Source organism: Quercus lobata, chromosome 5, assembly GCF_001633185.2.
Source record: "Quercus lobata isolate SW786 chromosome 5, ValleyOak3.0 Primary Assembly, whole genome shotgun sequence".
Classification (NCBI taxonomy): Eukaryota; Viridiplantae; Streptophyta; class Magnoliopsida; order Fagales; family Fagaceae; genus Quercus; species Quercus lobata.
The window spans coordinates 52,117,197-52,136,667 of record NC_044908.1 but is presented as its reverse complement, the minus strand read 5'-3'; the positions used below and the strand labels follow the sequence as shown (position 1 = coordinate 52,136,667).

Below are 19,471 nucleotides of genomic sequence, written 5' to 3'. Positions count from 1 at the left end.
AGAACAAAACTGCACCAGTACTTTTGAAGGTTTTGAACATGGTTCTGCAAAGCTTTATACGCCAATTTTCGTATCTATACTACATGTCGTTTTCTTTATTGGTCTTCATGGTAATTTCAAAAACTATCTGCCAACAGCTACAGCCCAACTGAAAACATAAAATTTCTTTCTACATATTAGGAATTTAGGATCTGAGACAAACCAAAACAAAAAAGACACAACGTAAAACAAAGGTGGAAGCCTACAGGTGAATTGAAGGCAATGAAGATTCAGGGTTCAAATAAATCTGACCATGGTTGCAAGGGTGAAGAGTGAAGAGAGAATTGAGAAGCAGAAGAGAAACTTCGGCTGCGCTTGAAAGAGATGAGAGATGGGACTGCGTGAAGAAGATGAAAAGGGAGATGGGAGTGCGTTTGTGAGTTTGATCGGGTGTTTTGTTTTTGGAAGACTCGACTGAGTTTGCAACTAATCGGGTTTTGTTTTTGGGGTGAGAAAGGGTGTTTTTTATTTATTTTTAAATATTGCTGATATGGAAATTTGTGATAACTTAAAAAAAGGTTAAAGGATTCAGTTTTATAACATATATAGATGTGCTTAAAGTATTTTTACAATGAACAACATACATGTCCCAAACCCTTCATATGTAATATAATCATATCAAACAATAAAAAATAAAATAAAATAAAAAAAAAAAAAAATTACAGACATAGAAACACAAATCGAATAAAAAACCCCAAATCTTCATATTCATTTTGATAATATTAATATCACCACTTAAGACTAAGTTTTCTTTTCCTCATGCCGCTTGGCTTTCTCATTTAGGATTGGTAGGCCTGTACCTGTACCTTTTAGCTACAAACAAATATATAAAGAAGTTGAAAAAGCTCAAAAGAGAAAGCAACCAGTAGACGAGGTTCAAATGGTTCCTATTAATATTATTCCCTGCCAACCAACCTCCACTTCTTGTATTATCCTTTGTTGAAGCATTAACTATTTTGATAAGTATAGTACTGAAAAAATATCCAAGTGCCATGGAGCTCCAAAGGAAACAACTTGAGATGGATTTAAGGCCATTTGGTGCCTCTGAATAAAAAAATTCAAGAAGCCCCACGTAGGTGAACAAGTCTGCAATTCCAAATATGAAGTACTGAAATGATAGCCAGAATGTGCTAATAGGCAATGGCTGTATGACTGGGATTGCATCAAGCATATTATGGTCTCTTGCTACACCCTTTCGCTTCACTTCCACGAAGCCAGCCACGTTCATGGAGATGCATGAGAGAATAAGGCCAACTCCTATACGTTGCAAGTGCGTGATGCCATTGGGAATGCCAGTGATTTTATGCGCAAAGGGTACGAAAATCCGATCATAGACGGGGACTATAATGATAATAAACAAGATTGGGATGACAGGGAGTGAGGCAGGTGGGATGTGGAAAGATTTAAAGATACTTGTGTCCATAGTGAGACCTTGTTGGACTGAGATGGTTTGGAGCTGAGCCAGTGGCGACGCCACGTTTAGGCCAGGGTGTTCCCAGGAACACCCTGACCTGAAAAAAAAAAAAAATTATATATAATAATTAATTTTTTTTTATTTGTTTATCCTTAAAAAAAAAAAAATTAGGAACACCCTAAACCAAAATTATGAACACCCTGCTTTCAAAAAATATCAGGAACACCCTCAAATAAAAAAAATAAAAAAATTTATTTGTTCACTTTCAAGCAAAAAAAAAAAAAGCCCAAAAAATTTGTAAAAGAGCAAGCCTACCAAGGAAAAAAAAGCCCAACATCAAACCTAAACAACAGATTACAAATCCAATCTAAAGAAAAAAAAACAAGGTAAAGCAAACCCAACATGATAGCAAACCCACGGATTCTCAAAATTTAAAAATAAATAAATAAAAAACCAAAACTCAATATACGCTATTACAACCTAACCTAAAGAAACTAGAGCAACAGATTCATAAAATAAAGCAAAACCAGAACAAAGCACATCAATGACAACAACCAACAGACGGCGCCTCCGCCTCAAGCAACGCTGCAACAGAGCACATCGTGACTGTCTTCGTCTCAGTTTAAAATATTGAAGAAAAAAAAATGGTGGTAGCAAGAAAAACTGAGAAAAGAAAAACAACAAGAACAAGATGAGAGACTGAGAAAGAGAGAATGCACTGCTGTGATGGTGTCCAGTCGTCTGAAACTTTCAAAAGAATATTGACAAGTGTGAGAGACAATTGAAATAAATTGGATAGGTGAGAAAGGATGGATCACGTGGGTGGATTTGGGAAATGAGAAAGTGAATTTCAAGAAGGTTCTATGATTTTAATTACTCAAAATGTTGGCTTTATTTACAAAAATGCCATTAATGATTTTATTATTTTATTTATAAAAATAATCATATGCAGACTTACTTTTTCTAAGAGTTGAAAAAAAAACTAATATATTAAATTTTTTATTTTTTATATATATGAATAATATATTTATTTATTTATTTATTTGCGATGACTTCGAAATGATACACCGAAATAGTCTGGTACCAATCTGGTACTGAAATATTTCATTCCAATTAACAAATTGAAACGGGTTTCGAAACGGTATTCACAGTATTGCCTCAAGGTATTTCATCTTTTTCTCTCTTTAGTCTCTACATATACGGGTTAATGGATTAATGAGTATGGGTTTCTCTCTTAGACTCTCTGTCTCTCTCTCTTTATCTGAAGACTGAAAGCAAATGAGAGTCTCTCTCTTTGAGACTTTATCTGATTGCTTAGCTTTATCTTATCACTTTATTAATATTTGCCCTTGTTTTTTACTTTATCCGTTGGTGTTGGTGAGATACAATTAATTGTCTTTCAGTGTATTGTGATTTGTGATTATGAATTTTTTTTTATTGACTTTTGTGATTGGGGGCTATGGGGCTTGTCTAAGTGAGAGGGGGGGGGGGGTGGATGGGGACATGGGGTCGAGGTGGGATATTTGAATTGGGGGAAGTAATTAATGCACATGGGGTGTGTGCTAGTGCAACTAATAAATAATAATTTAATTAACCAATAATTAATTGGGAGAAGTAACTAATAAACAATAATTAATAATTTAATTAACTAACACATTATAAAAGACAAACAAATTAAATTATGTTAGGCTAAACAACAATTAATAATTTTATAATTAATGAAACAACAATATAACAAATTATAGTTTATAAAAGACAAACAAATTAATGAAACAACTAAACAACAATAATTAATAATTTTGTTAATATTTCAAATGAACTTATAGTTTATTATTTATTCTTTTACTAGAATTATGGACAAATATTTGATAAGAAAACAACGTAAAAGACAATTGTAAACTTTATATATTTGCGTGTTTTTTTTTTTATTTTTATTGTTGTTAATAAATTGTGTAATTTATACTTGTTGGGAACACCCTGAAAAAAATTTCTAGAGTCGCCACTGAGCTGAGCCACACAAAGGGTCATGATAATTGTGCAACAAAATATTGGAAGCACGCCTAGTATTATTTTGGCATTTTCAACTTGAGTGACCCTGCATAGTTTCCATGGATTTGGAGCCTCTACTAGACTACCATGTTGGATGGCTGCTTTGTCTAAAAATCTGCATATGATTAATTTTAGCATGGAATGTTAAGGCAAAGGTGTTAAAATATTGGAGGCTGGATATGGATATAAATTTTATACATATATTGTGTAAATTTTACATATCAGGTAAATGGGGAAAAAGAAAAAAGGCATAATTTTTGTCAATATTGGGATGAACCTGAAAATGTCTCTGTGAGGTAAAAATTCTGTTTCCATAGCAGCTTCATGGTCATGATCAATGTCATAGAGCTTTGTGAGGTCCTCTGGAAGGTCAAGATTTCTGTTACGAATGGCTGCAACATACACCTTAAAAAATGCAGCAAGTAAACAAACCTTTTTAGATTAGACCATGACTTAGTTGGAAGTATCCATAGAAATTATTCTATACACCTAGTGTACTACATTTTTCTCTACGTAAGGATAAGTCCCATGTCTGTAACCCTAACATAAGGCTCATTAATTATTATATAAGAGGAGTGTATGGTATATCGAGTGTACTAAATAATTTCATGACAAGTAGGAAGATTTTGATTGCTAAGGCTTAACTAAGTACACAAACCTGTATAATTTCAATAATGGCGTTAGTTCGTTGAATAACTTGTATCCTGTACATTGGCAATCCTATGGCAAAGACGATAATAGCAAAGAGTATGGCAATGGAAGAGATCCCAAAGCCCCAGTCCCACCCTTTATGATCTTGGATCCACACACTTAGTGTTAAGCTGATAGCACCACCAATACATGCTGCTAATAGAAGGCAGTTGAAGAAGCTGGACATCTGCTTTTTTTCTTTTGGGTCCTTTTCATCAAATTGATCCGCACCATGTGATGGTAAAACAGCTTTGATTCCTGCAGACCCAGCAGCAGGCAAATATAGAGCAAAATAGAGGAGGACAACACTGATACCACCAATTTTCTCACAGTGAGAAGTTGGGTCAAAGACATTGCAAGGTGGGGGCTTCAGCTTGGGATAGTGAGCTTGTATTACTAGTAATACTAGTGCCTGGACAAACATTCCCAACAAATATAAAAATTCTATAAAATTAGTTAATTTTCTCTACTGAAATCACAGGTCCTCCATATATAGTCCATATCATGGTCTCGTTTTCTTGAACATAAAATAGAAACTGAAAATCATTTGGATGACTGTTTTTTTGGAGAACAAAGCCATAGGATCACTAGCACCCATTTAATGAAGTATTAATTGACAGGTGTATTTTTCTTTTCAAAAAGTGTTCATTTCAATTCATATTAGAAAATTTATTATTCCTCAATCCGTATTTGTATGACATTTGCTAACAAGACCCTTCCTTTCTTTCTTCTACTTTTTTCCCCCTAAAAAACATAGACCCTTTGTTAAATGATTATATTTACTCTTTTTTTCCCTAATTAGTTAAGGTGTGGATTTGTTTTTATATAGAAATTACCTAATTAACTATGGCTGAATTAATTATGGCTAAGCTAATTACAATTAATTTATCAATTAAGACCTAGTGTACGCAATTAATTGATTGAACTAAACATGGATGCTAACAATTGCATGAATACGAATATTAAGCGAATCAATAAAGATAAAGGGAAGTAAGTAAAGAGAAACATACCCAAGATAACATTAGATATGTTATCGAAGAGGAGAACTAGAGTACTCGGTGAAAATATCTCTCTGCGGCTCCACCACTGAACTGATCCATTAAGTATATATAGTTGCGCATTATAGATTTACAAAAATCCCTCCAAGCTTAAAGTTACCCTTGTATTTGAGCCCTCTAAGCTTCACTTTTCACAACTGACTATGTTGAGTCCTTTCTCTAACTTAGCTCTTGGATCCCGCAACCAAGCTTGGTTGCACCTTCAAGCCTCCAAGGCTGAAATTTGGCTAGCTCCAATGGTTCCCAAAGGTCCAAACAACACTCACAAAACTTAGGTAATGATGGGTGTGAAGAATCTGATCTTCTCTCAAAGAATTGTCAACGGTGAGTGGGAAAAGTCTAGAGAACTAATGGTGTTTGGCTCTCACAAGGATAGATTCAATTCTCTCAACTTTGAAGTGAGTGCTTAGGGTAAAATTCGTAGGAGATGGAAGGATATATAAATGTGGGGGAAGGGATGGAATAGCAAAGTGACCATTTTACAAATTTCTCAATTTATATATATCATTTCAAGAGTATGAAATTAGTGGACTGTTTTACAAATTTCTCGGTATTCATTTACAAATTTGTAAACCAATTCAAGAGTGTGACATTCCTAGGGATCCGTGAATTGTGTCTCAATGGCTTTTTAGTAGCATTTTTTTTAACACCCAAACCAAATACAAAACAAAGCCCATGAATACAAGATATTAAACATGAAAATTCAATCAAATTGACACGGAATAAGCCAACACTAAATATATGGAAGTTACAACTTAACAAACTTGATAGTTACAACAATGAGAATGGAGAATTTAAATCTTGATTATCCTTATAAAGGAGAGCAAGGTATGTTACTAATCACTCTTAATTATTACTAAACTTTTAATTAAGATACCTAAAATTTTTAATTATCAAAGATTGTTATTAATATCACTATATCATTTGATGATGAGGTTGGATGGAGGATTTGCAAGCATACCACTAACTCGAGGCATCCTCCAATGAGAACAGCTTTATATCTGCCGATGTAAGTGTCTGCAAGAATAGCTACCAAGATAGACAGTATGTAACTAGCGCCCAAGAAGTTGGTTAGCTCATTAGCTGCATCGGCTAATTCCAAGTGCATCACCAGATTGAAATATGTCGTCAAGTTCACAGCCAGAGCTAAAGTTGCCATGTTCTCAAAACCAAAAGGGGCTGCAACAGGGGACACAAGCGGTAATTTAGCAAAGTATTTTGGAGACTAATTTTAGCCAAGACTTTGGATGAAAGGGACCAATAGTACTTTCACAAGACGAAAATTATGAAGAGTGATTAATTTGTGTTTAATTGTGCATTAAGAACATTCTCTCATCAAGGTGTCATGTCTCGGAAGTCATGTTGAACTCGTGCAATATATATCATGTTTTGTAAAATCTACATGTCAATGATAGTGCAAATGTATATATCATGTAGGTAACTAAGTATAATAATTATGTCGTGCGTATAAATTCGATATTTAAAATGAGGCTAAGAGAAGTGGTTGAAAAATTTATATATAAAACCACCTCTTTGTTGTATATATAAATAAAATAAAATAAATTATCTTATTATCTTTAAAATGAGAGATAATTGTTCCAACAAATGATATATATTAGGCCAAAATGGGCAAATGCCCTTTTCGCGCAAAATATACAGCGTTTTGTCATCTTTCTCAAACTAATTAAGGAAATGCCCCTGTTTTGAAACTCAATTTTCTCAAAATCGAGTTTCAACTTGAAACTTGATTTTTGGACAATTGAGTTATAACAAACTAAAAATTAAAAAAAAAAAAAAAAACTACTAAAATTCGAGTTCCATGCAATTTTTTAAAACTCTAGAGTGGCGTTTTAAAAGTCCTATAGTGGCATTTTAAAACCCTATGGTGGCATTTTAAAACATGCAAGTTTTTTCTCAAATTTGATCACTCCATAGGGAGCCCTATAGTGGTGTTTTAAAACCCTATAATAACGTTTTAACATGCAAGTTTTTTTCTAAAGTCTGATTGCTCTATAAGGAGCCCTATAGTGGCGTTTTAAATACCTATAGTGGAGTTTTTTTATAGAACTCGAGCTCCATGAACTCGAGTTTCATGCAATTTTTTTAAAATTTATTTTTATTTTTTATTTTTAAAATTTTTACCTATAGCTGTGTTTCATGGAGGCCTATAGTGGCGTTTTTTATGGAACTCGAGTTCCATGCTTTTTTTTTTTTTTTTTTTTTTAAGTTTGATCGCTCCATACTCGATTTTCTACAAATCGAGTTTTACATTGAAACTCGATTTTGAGAAAATCGAGTTTCAAAAGAGGGGCATTTTCCTAATTAGTTTGGGAAAAAGGGGGCAGAGTGCTCTATATTTTGCGCGAAAAGGGCATTTGCCCATTTTGGCCTATATATTATTTAATTTTCTAAAATCATGGAAATTAGTTTCTTTGATTATATTATTGTTGATTTCATTTGCATCATATTGTTTTGATAATTGGATTGCTCCCCTTAATTAAAGCATTACCAAACTCATTCGAGTTCAATCAATCTCTCTAGAGAAAATTTTGATAAATACTTGGCAAATTTTGAGAATTTGTAACAAGATGTTCTTTTTATAAGATTAACAAAAAAGAGAATGCAATTATATTGCGCTAACGAAACTATTCCAGACTTCACATTGACAATACAATCATTAAGCTATATTTCTAAACAAATTAAGTTGAGTTTTTATGTACCTAGTACAAACAACGCAGTTCTGGCTCCTCCAATATGTTTGCCCTTCACAGCTGTTCTTCCCTTCCAATCAACCTTTCCTTCAACAAGCTCAGGCTTCTCGAACAAAAAAGAAATTAAGACAATAGATAATGTTATAGCATGAAAATTATATAACGTGTAACCCAAACGTGTGAGAGACACATGGAAATGAATTGAATAGAGGAGCAAAGTACCATAACTAATTGCTAGGTTCTTGACGAGAACAAATAGTTAGATGGATGGATCAATTGAGCTTTGTATTTATAAGAGTGCAAATAATGTAATTGGTTGATGAAGTATAAAGTGTGACACAACAAGAAATAGAATATATATTACAAAAAGAATATGCTTGTGTTCCTCGAATGCTTTTTGGTATTATTTTAGAAAATAAAAATTACATGCTTGATTAGCATATTATTAGACCCATGCCAACCAATTATATGTTAATTATTTATGTTACACCAACCACAACTTATCATTTATATATATATATATATATATATAGATATAGATATTGTTTCACTTTCCTTATAAAATAACTAAAATTTGAAGTGGATAAAAATGACATATGTGTTCCTCAAATGCTTTTTGGTATTATTTTAGAAAATAAAAATTATACGCCTGATTAGCATATTACACTACAAGAAATTTGGTCTTTAGCGACAGCATATAGTCGTCACTAATGCTTTAAATATCATCGCTAATTATATTGGCGACGAAAAATGTCGTCGCTAACTTTCGTTAAACGAATTTGGTTACAAAAAAGTTTTTTAGCGACGATATTAATGTCGTCGCAAATACAATACTATTAACAACAACAAAGTTGTCGCTAATAGTGACAGTTGTCATCATAAATAACTCGAGACCCCAAGACGAAATGTCGTCACTACTATCTCATTAGTAGTGACAAATTTTTTTGTTGTCGCTAGTAGATTATTATTAATGACGACATGTTTGTGGTCATTGATATATCATTACTAGCAACGACGCTTGTTGTCGTCACAGATAACAAAATATAAGTGACCACAAACATGTCATCACTAAAAATTGCATATTAGCAATGATATTGTTTGTCGTCACAGATAACGATATATAAGTAACCACAAACATGTCATCACTAAAAATTGCATATTAACAATGATATTGTTTCTCATCACTAATGATATGATAAAATATTAGCAATGACATTGTCGTCGCTAATAATATTTTACATTTTTTTTTTTTTAATTTTTCTCTCAAATTTACATTCTGAATTTTACATGGGTACCTGTTGGGTAATAAGAACATTTGCAGCAGTGGAGCTATAATGCTATAATGCTAAAATTTAGCTCCTCAAACCCAAAAACCTTGCTGCAGCAGTGGAACTAAATCTAAAAAATTTAGCTCCATTGCTACAGTGCACATCTATAAATAGATGTGCACTGTTCATAACATCTAAAAGAAAAAATATTATTTTATTAAATTCCTCTCTCCTCTTTTATTAAAAAATTATTTTTTCCTTTTTCTTTTTCTTTCTCTCTCTCCGGTGTCTCTTCTTTCTTCCTCTTTCTTCCTCTTCCAGTCCTCCATTTTAATCAAACCGACCTCAATCCGTTGCGCCAAAGCCCAACGCCGACCACTCCTCACTGCCCAGCGCCGATCGTCGATCGAAGTTCATCCCAACGCCGACCACTCCTCGCTGCCCAGCGCCGATCGCCGATCGAAGCCCAGCCCAACGGCGACCACTCCTCAGCACCGATCGCTGATCGAAGCCCAGCCCAGCGCCGACCACTCCTCGCTGCCCAACGCCGATCACCGATCGAAGCCCAGCCCAGCGCCGACCACTCCTCGCTGCCCAACGCCGATCGCCGATCGAAGCCCAACCCAGTGCCGACCACTCCTCGCTGCCCAACGCCGATCGGCGATCCCAACGCCGATCGCCGATCGAAGCCCAACCCAGCGCTGACCACTCCTCACTACCCAGCGCCGACCGAGCTCCACCCTCTCTCTGCAAGGCCCAGCGCCGATGTGGGTTTGTGTTTATGTTTTCTGATCTGTTGTGGGTGTGTTTGTGTTTGTGGCAGTGGACTTGTGCTCGTTGCGGTTTTTTTTTTAATGCTGTGGACTGCCGGTAGTGGTGGTGGTGGTGGTGGTGTTGTTGGTGGTGGTTGTCTGTGGTTGATGGTAGAGGTGGTTGAGGTTGGTGGTGTAATATTTTTTTGGTAGTAGAATATATTATTTTATTGTAGTAGTTATAATATTTTATTGTGATTTTTATATTATTTTATTATGCTGAAAGCTAAAATAGATCCACTGCTGCAGTATGTGTGTAGGTAAAATAGATAAAGTAACTTTTGGTGGAGCTAAATTGCTAAAAATTTAGCTCCACTGCTGTGGATGCTCTAACAAAGCACAATCCTATGCACATAAAAAATTTTCAATCACAAATACTCAGAAGCATAACAATTGCTTAATCAATAACTACTAATAAGGGAAAAAAATACCCAAATTCAATATCACATACATAATAAAAGCTCTAATCTATTCACTCAAATACTAATCAAAGGATAACGAATTTCTCATGAAGATATGCAATCAAGCTAAAACTTGTTGCAATGAACAAAACACAAAACAAGAGCCAACAAGGAACAAGACAAAGAAGAAAAAGAAAAGAAAAGTAACCGCTAAAATTCCATATCCAATTTTTTCAGTATTTCCAAACTAGTCTCCTTTTAAAAAGTACTCCATAACTCAAATTAAATTAAGACACTTTTTACAATTCACCAATTAGTTACACCCAAAACACACAAAAACTCCAAAAATCATTCAAAACCCATGAAACTCTAAGACACAGAGACCCACAACTAAACCATGAAACAGTTGCTGATTTTCAAAGATACCCACAACTTGTTTACCAAAATTAAGGAATACCCAGAAGGTAAAATGAAGAGAGATCATCAAAAGTACCTCAATTTAACACAACCAGGAAAGATGTGAACTTTGACAATCCCCAAAGTTGAAGTGTCAGACTTTGAGTTTAGTTTTTTCTTCTATAAAAAATAAAAATAAAAACTTTGTTTCTTTCACATAGTGTCTGGTAAACACCTTGGACTTAGAAGTTGAACAAAAGAGTGAAGTCGTGCTCTTTTCTGATCACGTTTGTGCCTTCAAGACAAACTATCACTGGTACTTTCAGCATAACCTTCAAAACAAGTATAAGATAAAGAGTTATAACCAAAAGGTGTATAAAATTAACCACATGGGTTACCTCTAAACCATCCACAAAAAAACTATCTCAAGCATTAACTTAAAAAGATTTTAATTCTTAGAAAGATGAAATAATGGGTCTATGCAGATTTTTATACTCCCTCTCCAAATTGAGAGTCCCACTTTGGGAATTTAACAACAAAGTGAAAATAATAAATGGTCAAAACTATACCTCAAAAGCTAAAAATATACTCAATTTTTCTTTTCTTTTTTTAAATGATTCATTTTTTCCCTCCAAAAAGATTAATTCAAGAAGGTTCTAATTTTTAAACTTTACTTTTCAAAAGGCTACATGTAGGGAAGGCAAGGCGGGGTGAATATTCTTTGTTGGAAAGATTAGGGGCAGGTTCATGGTTTACTTTATACCACAGGTTTGCAATACATGTATACCTTTCAAATGCTGAGAGAAAAATGCCATACATGAAAAGCAACTCACATATATTTTGAGTGAAACTTAATCACGACATTAGTTAACGTTTGAGTATACCTATATAAGTTTGCATGAATGCAAATTTTGTTCACTTTTGCAAATAAAAAATGAGAAATAGAAATTTGGATGCAATGTTTAATTTGTAAGAGTAAGAAAATTAGGGGAAACATAGAACTAAAAGGCAAGCATCCTAATAAACAAGAATATGTCAGGCTTCTTCATGGTTTTACAAGGAAATGGCATCTGATGACACCTTTAAAATTTTAGATTTATACAGAATAATTTACAATAACATTGAATTATAGAAGTAAACACAAAAGGAGGGAAAAGAAAGGGAGACTACTCACAGCCTTTGAAGACCAGGAGACCTGAAACCAAAATGTTGGAAGGCTTTGACACTTTACCAGCTAAATTTTCAGCTCCACAACAGCAGCAAAAGCCAGTTCTTTTGCTTAAAAAGCCTCTTCAACCAATTTTTGATTCTACACACATAGCCCACTATTCTCCATATGGCTGCAATTTCTCATGAAAATATATATTTAGCTCATTTGCATTCACAATCACTTAGATAATTTGCTGGTAACTCTTAACATGCTTTTCACTAATTTATGATTTCAGTTTTGCATCCATTGACGAGAAAGATTGAGAAACAAGTTTGACCTTAAATATGGATTCAAAACTACTCTCCTTAATTGAAACTCTATTGGAAGAGAGATATTGAGTTTATTGAATTTTTAAATAAAGGAAAGGATAAATTAGGAAAGTTATCAATATAAAACCAATTTATGATACCCTGAAGTCATATCCATGATCCAAAGAGTTTCAAAGCTGCAAATAAAACCAATTTATGATACCCACCCCTTTAGAATTACATAAATGTATGGTCAACAACAAATAAGTAGGCCAGTAACTGAATATATTTAAGACATTTATATCTTCTTTTAGTGGAAACACATGGACACTGAGCATAATCAACATGCTCAAAATTATGTTCTATTTGCAAACTTCACACTACAACATACTTTTTTGGGCAGTAATATCTTTGCACTGCCTTAGCTAGACCAACATTGGCTAATTGAATTATTGATATGCTTTCACTAATGAAAATGAATATATATGCTTTTATCCTTTCCCTTGATACAATTGTTGAGATATCTAAAAGGTTATGAATATTTGTGTATACGTCATAACAGTTCAGTAAGAAATTTCTAAGTTCCAAAAGTATACCTCTAAATCCACAAAATATAGGCAATCATCTACAGCATGATAAAATGAAGCTGCTGGACGGACCAACTTGGTAGACTCAAATGCTCCATCCTCAAAACCAGGGGAAGAACCAATTTGACACATAAATAACGAATATCAGAATATAGATTTAAAATTTTTTTTTCTTGCAACACAAATTTTACACCTCTTACAAGAAGATACATTAGCTCCAATAATACAACAAAGAACTCATATGGACAATTGACGTAATACAGAAACCCAAAAAAAGTGAGAGAATATGGTTGCCAATGTAACACTAGATCAAGAGTTTCCTTCAGTTTTAGGTATTGAGAGAAAAAAGAATTTTTCTTTTCCTGCAAATCCTAGACATGTAGGTGCATCTTTTTTTCTTTTTTTCTTTTTTTGTTGATAATCTGTAGAGCATCTTCATGATTTCTAATCCATCAAATTTCCATGCGTTGACCCCAGTGAGTAGCTCAAATCAAGAAGAATATTAAAATTTAGAAGACCAAGCCAGATTTACCAGTTTAACCAGAAGAATGGTAGCATGGCCTGATCATTGGTCCAGTCAACACAAAGTAGACAGTATCACTACAACAATCCACCCAAACATGCTTCTCCCAACTCCATTCAAAGGTTACCATCACTCTCCCCATCCAACTCCAGACAAGGATCCTCAAATCATTGCAAAGCTTCATGATTGATGTTCATAACAAATCACAAAGTTCAATTTATATGGGACAAAAATCCAAAGCTATCAAAAGTCCTTAATTAGAGTAAACTTTTGCAGGAAAAACAAATTCTTTGGTCCCAACTTCAACACCTAGACAACCATTACAAAGCATGGGTGAAAGTACCTTATATTGAGTTGAGGCAATTGCTCCCACTGAAATTTAGAAAATATTTGAGTGCTATATGTTCAGCACTAGAATACCCCTCATAGTTTGCACCCAAAAAAACATTTGTGTGGGCCAACTATAAAACTCTTTAAAAAAATAATAAGAAGAAAAGGTGGCACTTCTTAAAATTTCATAAATTTAATGGAAAATTATATTTTAAAATAAATTAAAGATCTTACTAAAAAAGAGTTTACCGGCTGAACCATTATCATAAATTCAGTTTTTGTACCACAAATTTAAGAGATAATAATGGTGGTCCAACTTCATCCCAATTTATGCAAACATACTATGAATTATTTAGATTCATTAACTCTAGGAATGTACTGCCCACTCTCTTAAAGACAACTCTTTTGAAAGGTAAGGTTTTTGTATGGTCGGTGGTTGTGCCTCAGGTTCTTGTATGTTAATAAAATATTCTCCTTTATCCAATAAAAACTATAAAAAAATAAAAAGGAACTATAGCAAGTGAACATCTGTGAGTGTTGCAGTAGTACCTTAAAATGGATCCTGGCAATAAAGCCTGCGCATGATAAAGTCCAAGTGTTATTAAACAAAACAAGTACTACCAAAACTAATGGAATCGAGAGTTCCTTGAATCTACCCTTCTGGTAAAAAAAAAAACAAATCGGCAAATATATATATATATATATATATATATATATAATATACACGCAAATAAAGTACAGAGATCAAGCAAAACAAAGCTACCATATACAAAATTGAAGATAAGAGAGAGAATGGAGTACCGGCGCTGCAAGAAGTAGGAGGATCCTTCTGCAAATCCTTGAGTTCCTTCAAGATCAGCTTGGAAGCCATATCGAGAAACCCTAATTTCACAAGATGCCCAAACCCTCAACAAAAGATCACCAATCCAAAACCTAAAACATGCACCACTACTCCCGTCTCAACCGTAAACACCAATATATATATATATATATATAGAGAGAGAGAGAGAGGTTGATGAGGATGAAATTTGGGATGACCAGAACCCAAGGGAAGGAGTTATGGTCTGGGTTTAGTAAAAAAAAATTAATTGAACCAATCCATTGTGAGTAGTTATGGTCTGGGTCTAGTAAAAAATAATTAATTGAACCAATCCATTGTATCCAAAAATTTGGGGAAGAGAGGAGAAGCAGAGAGTAAGAATGAGTGAGAAGAGAGACTAATAAAATTTTGGGGAAATTTTTTGCGGGAACGAAAAAAACATTTTGGGGGAAGGGGGGGGGGGGGGGGAGATTGAAAAAAATAGTTAGGCGTGGGAAATTTTGTGTGGGAAGGGTAAAAAGGGGAGGGGGGGGGGGAATTTTTTTTGTCCCTATTTTTTTTATTTTATCATTTGTATTTCCTAAAATAAAAAATGCATTCTATTTTGGTCCTTATCGTCATTTCACTAACGAAAATTACTTACATGGCAAATGAAGTGTACTATTTGCACACTAAATGCTGACATGGCTATTAGAAAAATATTAAAAAAACGTATTTAGCATATTAAAAATTCCACGTCAGCATTTAAATAAATAATAAATCACATAAAAATTAAAAAAATTGAATTTCTAATTTTTTAAAATAAAATAAGATAATTAAATTTATTTATTTAAGTATTCCTTTCATTATTATTAATTTTTTTAAATCTAACCGTTGAATTTGAAAAGTGTAATGAAAGGTTAATTTTGGTAAATTGTGGTCACAATCAAACGGTTGGATTTAGAGAAAGGCACAATCAAAGTTTAGTTAAAGTTGGTCAAACCTGGTGTGGTGGGCCTTTTGTGATTTTGGGGTTGGACTATCTCCTGCTATACTGAGGGCCCAAATATTTTGGATAAGAAAGTTGGGACCGGTCTAACTGTAACTCACTTTTCTACATCACATATTACCCATAGGTTTGCTACTTCTCTCTCCGGCTCCTTTAGGCCCGTTTGATTCCTTAACGCCCATTGTTTATTTTATAGGCTTATAATCCATTATTCCTACCACTTGAGCTTAATGGTTTTTCTATCCACTCACTAACTCTTTTCTACCCATATTGTTGGACTTCTTCCTTCTACCGGACTTCCCAAAATGAGCATCAACACCTGGTTAAACTTAAAAGATGGTCCTGAGACCACTGGATTTTGTGAAATTCATACTCAAATCTTGATCATTGGAATTGAAGAGTATGGTGACATATTAGTATTGGTGAAATTTGAGACCAATTGGATAGTCAGATTGAGAGAACATAGCCATATAGGTATACAACACATGTCCATCACGTGCCGTACTTAGATTTGAAATCTAACCATTGGATTTGAAGAGTGTAATGAATGGTTAATTCTAATAAATTATGGTCACAATTAAACGGTTAGATTTAGAGAAAGGCGCAGTCAAAGTTGGTCAAACCCGATCAAACCTAATAGATGGTCTCGATACCACTAAACTTGGTGAAATTCATATCCAAATCTTGATCATTAGGATTGAAGAGTATGGTGACATATTGGTGTTGGTAAAATTTGAGACCAATTAGATGGTTAGATTGAGAGAATATATATAGCCATATAAGTACACAACACATGTCCATCACGTGCCATTCTTAGATTTGAAATCTAACTGTTGAATTTGAAAAGTATAATGAAAGGTTCATTCTGGTAAATTATGGTCACAATTAAACAGTTGGATTTAGAGAAAGGCGCGATCAAAGTTTAGTCAAAGTTGATCAAACTTGATCAAACTTAATAGATTATCCCGATACCACTAAACTTGGTGAAATTCTTATTCAAATCTTGATCATTAGGATTGAAGAGTAGGGTGACACATTGGTGTTGGTGAAATTTGAGACCAATTGGATGGTAAGATTGAGAGAACATAGCCATATAGGTACACAACACATGTCCATCACGTGCCGTACTTAGATTTGAAATCTAACCATTGGATTTGAAGAGTGTAATGAATGGTTCATTCTGGTAAATTATGGTCACAATTAAACGGTTGGATTTAAAGAAAAATGCGGTCAAAGTTTAGTCAAAGTTGGTCAAACCCGATCAAACTTAATAGATGGTCCCGGTACCACTAAACTTGGTGAAATTCATATTCAAATTTTGATCATTAGGATTGAAGAGTAAGGTGACATATTGGTGTTGGTAAAATTTGAGACCAATTGGATGGTCAAATTGAGAGAATATATATAACCATATAAGTACACAACACATGTCCATCACGTGTCATTCTTAGATTGAAAATCTAACTGTTAGATTTGAAGAGTGTAATGAAAGGTTCATTCTGGTAAATTATGGTCACAATTAAACGGTTGGATTTAGAGAAAGGAGCGGTCAAAGTTGGTCAAATCCGATTAAACTTAATAGATGATCTCAATACCACTAGACTTGGCGAAATTCATATTCAAATTTTGATCATTAGGATTGAAGAGTATGGTGACATATTAGTGTTGGTAAAATTTAAGACCAATTGGATAGTCAGATTGAGAGAATATAAATAGCCATATAAGTACATAACACATGTCCAACACATGTCCATCACGTGCCATTCTTAGATTTGAAATCTAACTGTTGAATTTGAAAAGTATAATGAAAGGTTCATTCTGGTAAATTATTGTCACAATTAAACGGTTGGATTTAGAGAAAGACGTGGTCAGAGTTTAGTCAAAGTTGGTAAAACTCGATCAAACTTAATAGATGGTCATGATACCACTAGACTTGGTGAAATTCTTATTCAAATCTTGATCATTAGGATTGAAGAGTAGAGTGACATATTGGTGTTGGTAAAATTTGAGACCAATTAAATGGTCAGATTGAGAGAATATATATAGCCACATAAGTACACAACACATGTCCATCACGTGTCATTCTTAGATTTGAAATCTAACCGTTGAATTTGAAGAGTGTAATGAAAGGTTCATTCAGGTAAATTATGGTCACAATTAAATGGTTGGATTTAGAGAAAGACGCAGTCAAAGTTGGTCAAATCCGATTAAATTTAATAGATGATCCCAATACCACTAGACTTGGTGAAATTCATATTCAAATCTTGATCATTAGGATTGAAGAGTATGGTGACATATTGGTGTTGGTAAAATTTGAGACCAATTGGATGGTCTGATTGAGAGAATATATATAGCCATATAAGTACACAACACATGTCCATCACGTACTATTCTTAGATTTGAAATCTAACCGTTGAATTTGAAGAGTGTAATGAAAGGTTCATTCTAGTAAATTATGATCACAATTAAATGGTTGGATTTAGAGAAAGGCGCAATCAAAATTTAGTCAAAGTTGGTCAAACCCGATCAAACTTAATAGATGGTCCCGAGACCACTGGACTTGGTGAAAATCATATTCAAATCTTGATCATTGGGATTGAAGAGTATAGTGACATATTAGTGTTTGTGAAATTTGAGACCAATTAGATGGTCAGATTGAGAGAATATATATAGCCATATAAGTACACAACACATGTCCATCACGTGCCATTCTTAGATTTGAAATCTAACCGTTAGATTTGAAAAGTGTAATGAAAAGTTAATTTTGGTAAATTATGGTCACAATCAAACGGTCGGACTTAAAGAAAGTCGCGGTCAAAGTTTAGTTTAAGTTGGTCAAACCCGATTAAACTTAATAGATGGTCTCGAGACCACTAGACTTTGTGAAATTAGGTTTAGTGGGAAGGTTTTCAGTGGATTATTGGGTATTGGAGTAGTTGTTAGAAAAAGTTAATAAGGAAATAATTTTGAGAGATGATGAACATCTTGTTAACATTGACTTAGATAAAATTGATTAGGCAAAATGATTAAAAAATTTATTATTTTGGCTCATATATCATGTATTATCACTTCTGATTTTAATTAATTTAAATATGTATGTTATAAATATATTTCAATTTGATTTATTTACTTACTTTTGGTAAATATCATTACATAATTGATGATTGAAGTTATTAGTTGAATATATTATGAATTTATAATGAATATACCTTTCATATATTTATAATGAATTTATTAGTTTGGTAAATATTGACTAATACCTTTCTTATGACACATGATACAGAAAAATTAAAAATTGATTCACAATACGATTCACATTTTGATAACTATGAGAATTAGTCAGTATTTTGAGTGGAATCAGAACTTTCTCAATTTTTATTATGTTATTGATTTCTAGTTTCAAATGGGTAACATTATGATTTGAGAGTATTTTGAAGCAACAAGCCCTCCGTTGTCTCATATTTTCTTCTTCTTCTTTTTAACGGATTTGAAAGTTTTAAATTACTTTGGAGGCTTCAAGTTTATTTTGGTCATTATATAAGTTTAGGGGTATTTTGGTCATTTTGACGAGATTAATGGTATTTTAATCATTTCAAACATTTTAAAGTAATTTATGTCATTTTGAATATTTTAAGAGGCATTTGGAGGATTTGATAAAAAAAAAAAAAAAATCATATTATATCAAAATTGTTTTGGCCACATATTAGTGACGACAATCTTTGTCTTCATTAAAAGATCCCTTATAGCGACGACCTAATTCGTTGCTAATATAAAATCTGCTTCCCTCCAATAATTCCCACCACTTTTTGAGAGTGAAAATTTTACCCTCCATTATATTTAGGTAGATATATTTGCAACGACATGTTGTGTCATCGCTAATAACCTTCTAATAGCAACCACCAATGTGTCATCACTGATAAATAAAGC

The 19,471-nt window shown here is 33.5% G+C and overlaps 1 protein-coding gene and 1 long non-coding RNA gene across 2 annotated transcripts; both read right to left on the bottom strand.

Moving 5' to 3' along the window:
• Positions 1–774: 774 nt before the first annotated feature.
• Positions 775–6,491, bottom strand: LOC115989566 (protein NRT1/ PTR FAMILY 4.5-like). Its single transcript, XM_031113325.1, has 5 exons — positions 5,203–6,491; positions 4,161–4,604; positions 3,780–3,907; positions 3,470–3,617; positions 775–1,504 (listed from the first exon to the last, which is right to left on the bottom strand). The coding sequence occupies exons 1-5, from the start codon at positions 5,212–5,214 to the stop codon at positions 815–817; spliced, it is 1,422 nt and encodes a 473-aa protein (XP_030969185.1). The 5' UTR covers positions 5,215–6,491; the 3' UTR covers positions 775–814.
• Positions 6,492–10,631: 4,140 nt separating this feature from the next.
• LOC115988441 lies at positions 10,632–14,999 on the bottom strand. Its single transcript, XR_004091518.1, has 4 exons — positions 14,538–14,999; positions 12,893–14,311; positions 12,013–12,178; positions 10,632–11,170 (listed from the first exon to the last, which is right to left on the bottom strand). It is a non-coding gene; the product is annotated as an uncharacterized LOC115988441 (long non-coding RNA).
• Between the last annotated feature and the right edge of the window lie 4,472 nt (positions 15,000–19,471).

Bases quoted from the DNA above. Each gene is read 5' to 3' on its own strand.
- LOC115989566 (XM_031113325.1), bottom strand. The intron at 3,618-3,779 runs GTTCATCCCAAT...AATCATATGCAG, and splicing joins CCTCACAGAGACATTTTCAG to ATTTTTAGACAAAGCAGCCA. The intron at 1,505-3,469 runs GTGGCTCAGCTC...GTGGCGTCGCCA, and splicing joins CAATTATCATGACCCTTTGT to CTGGCTCAGCTCCAAACCAT.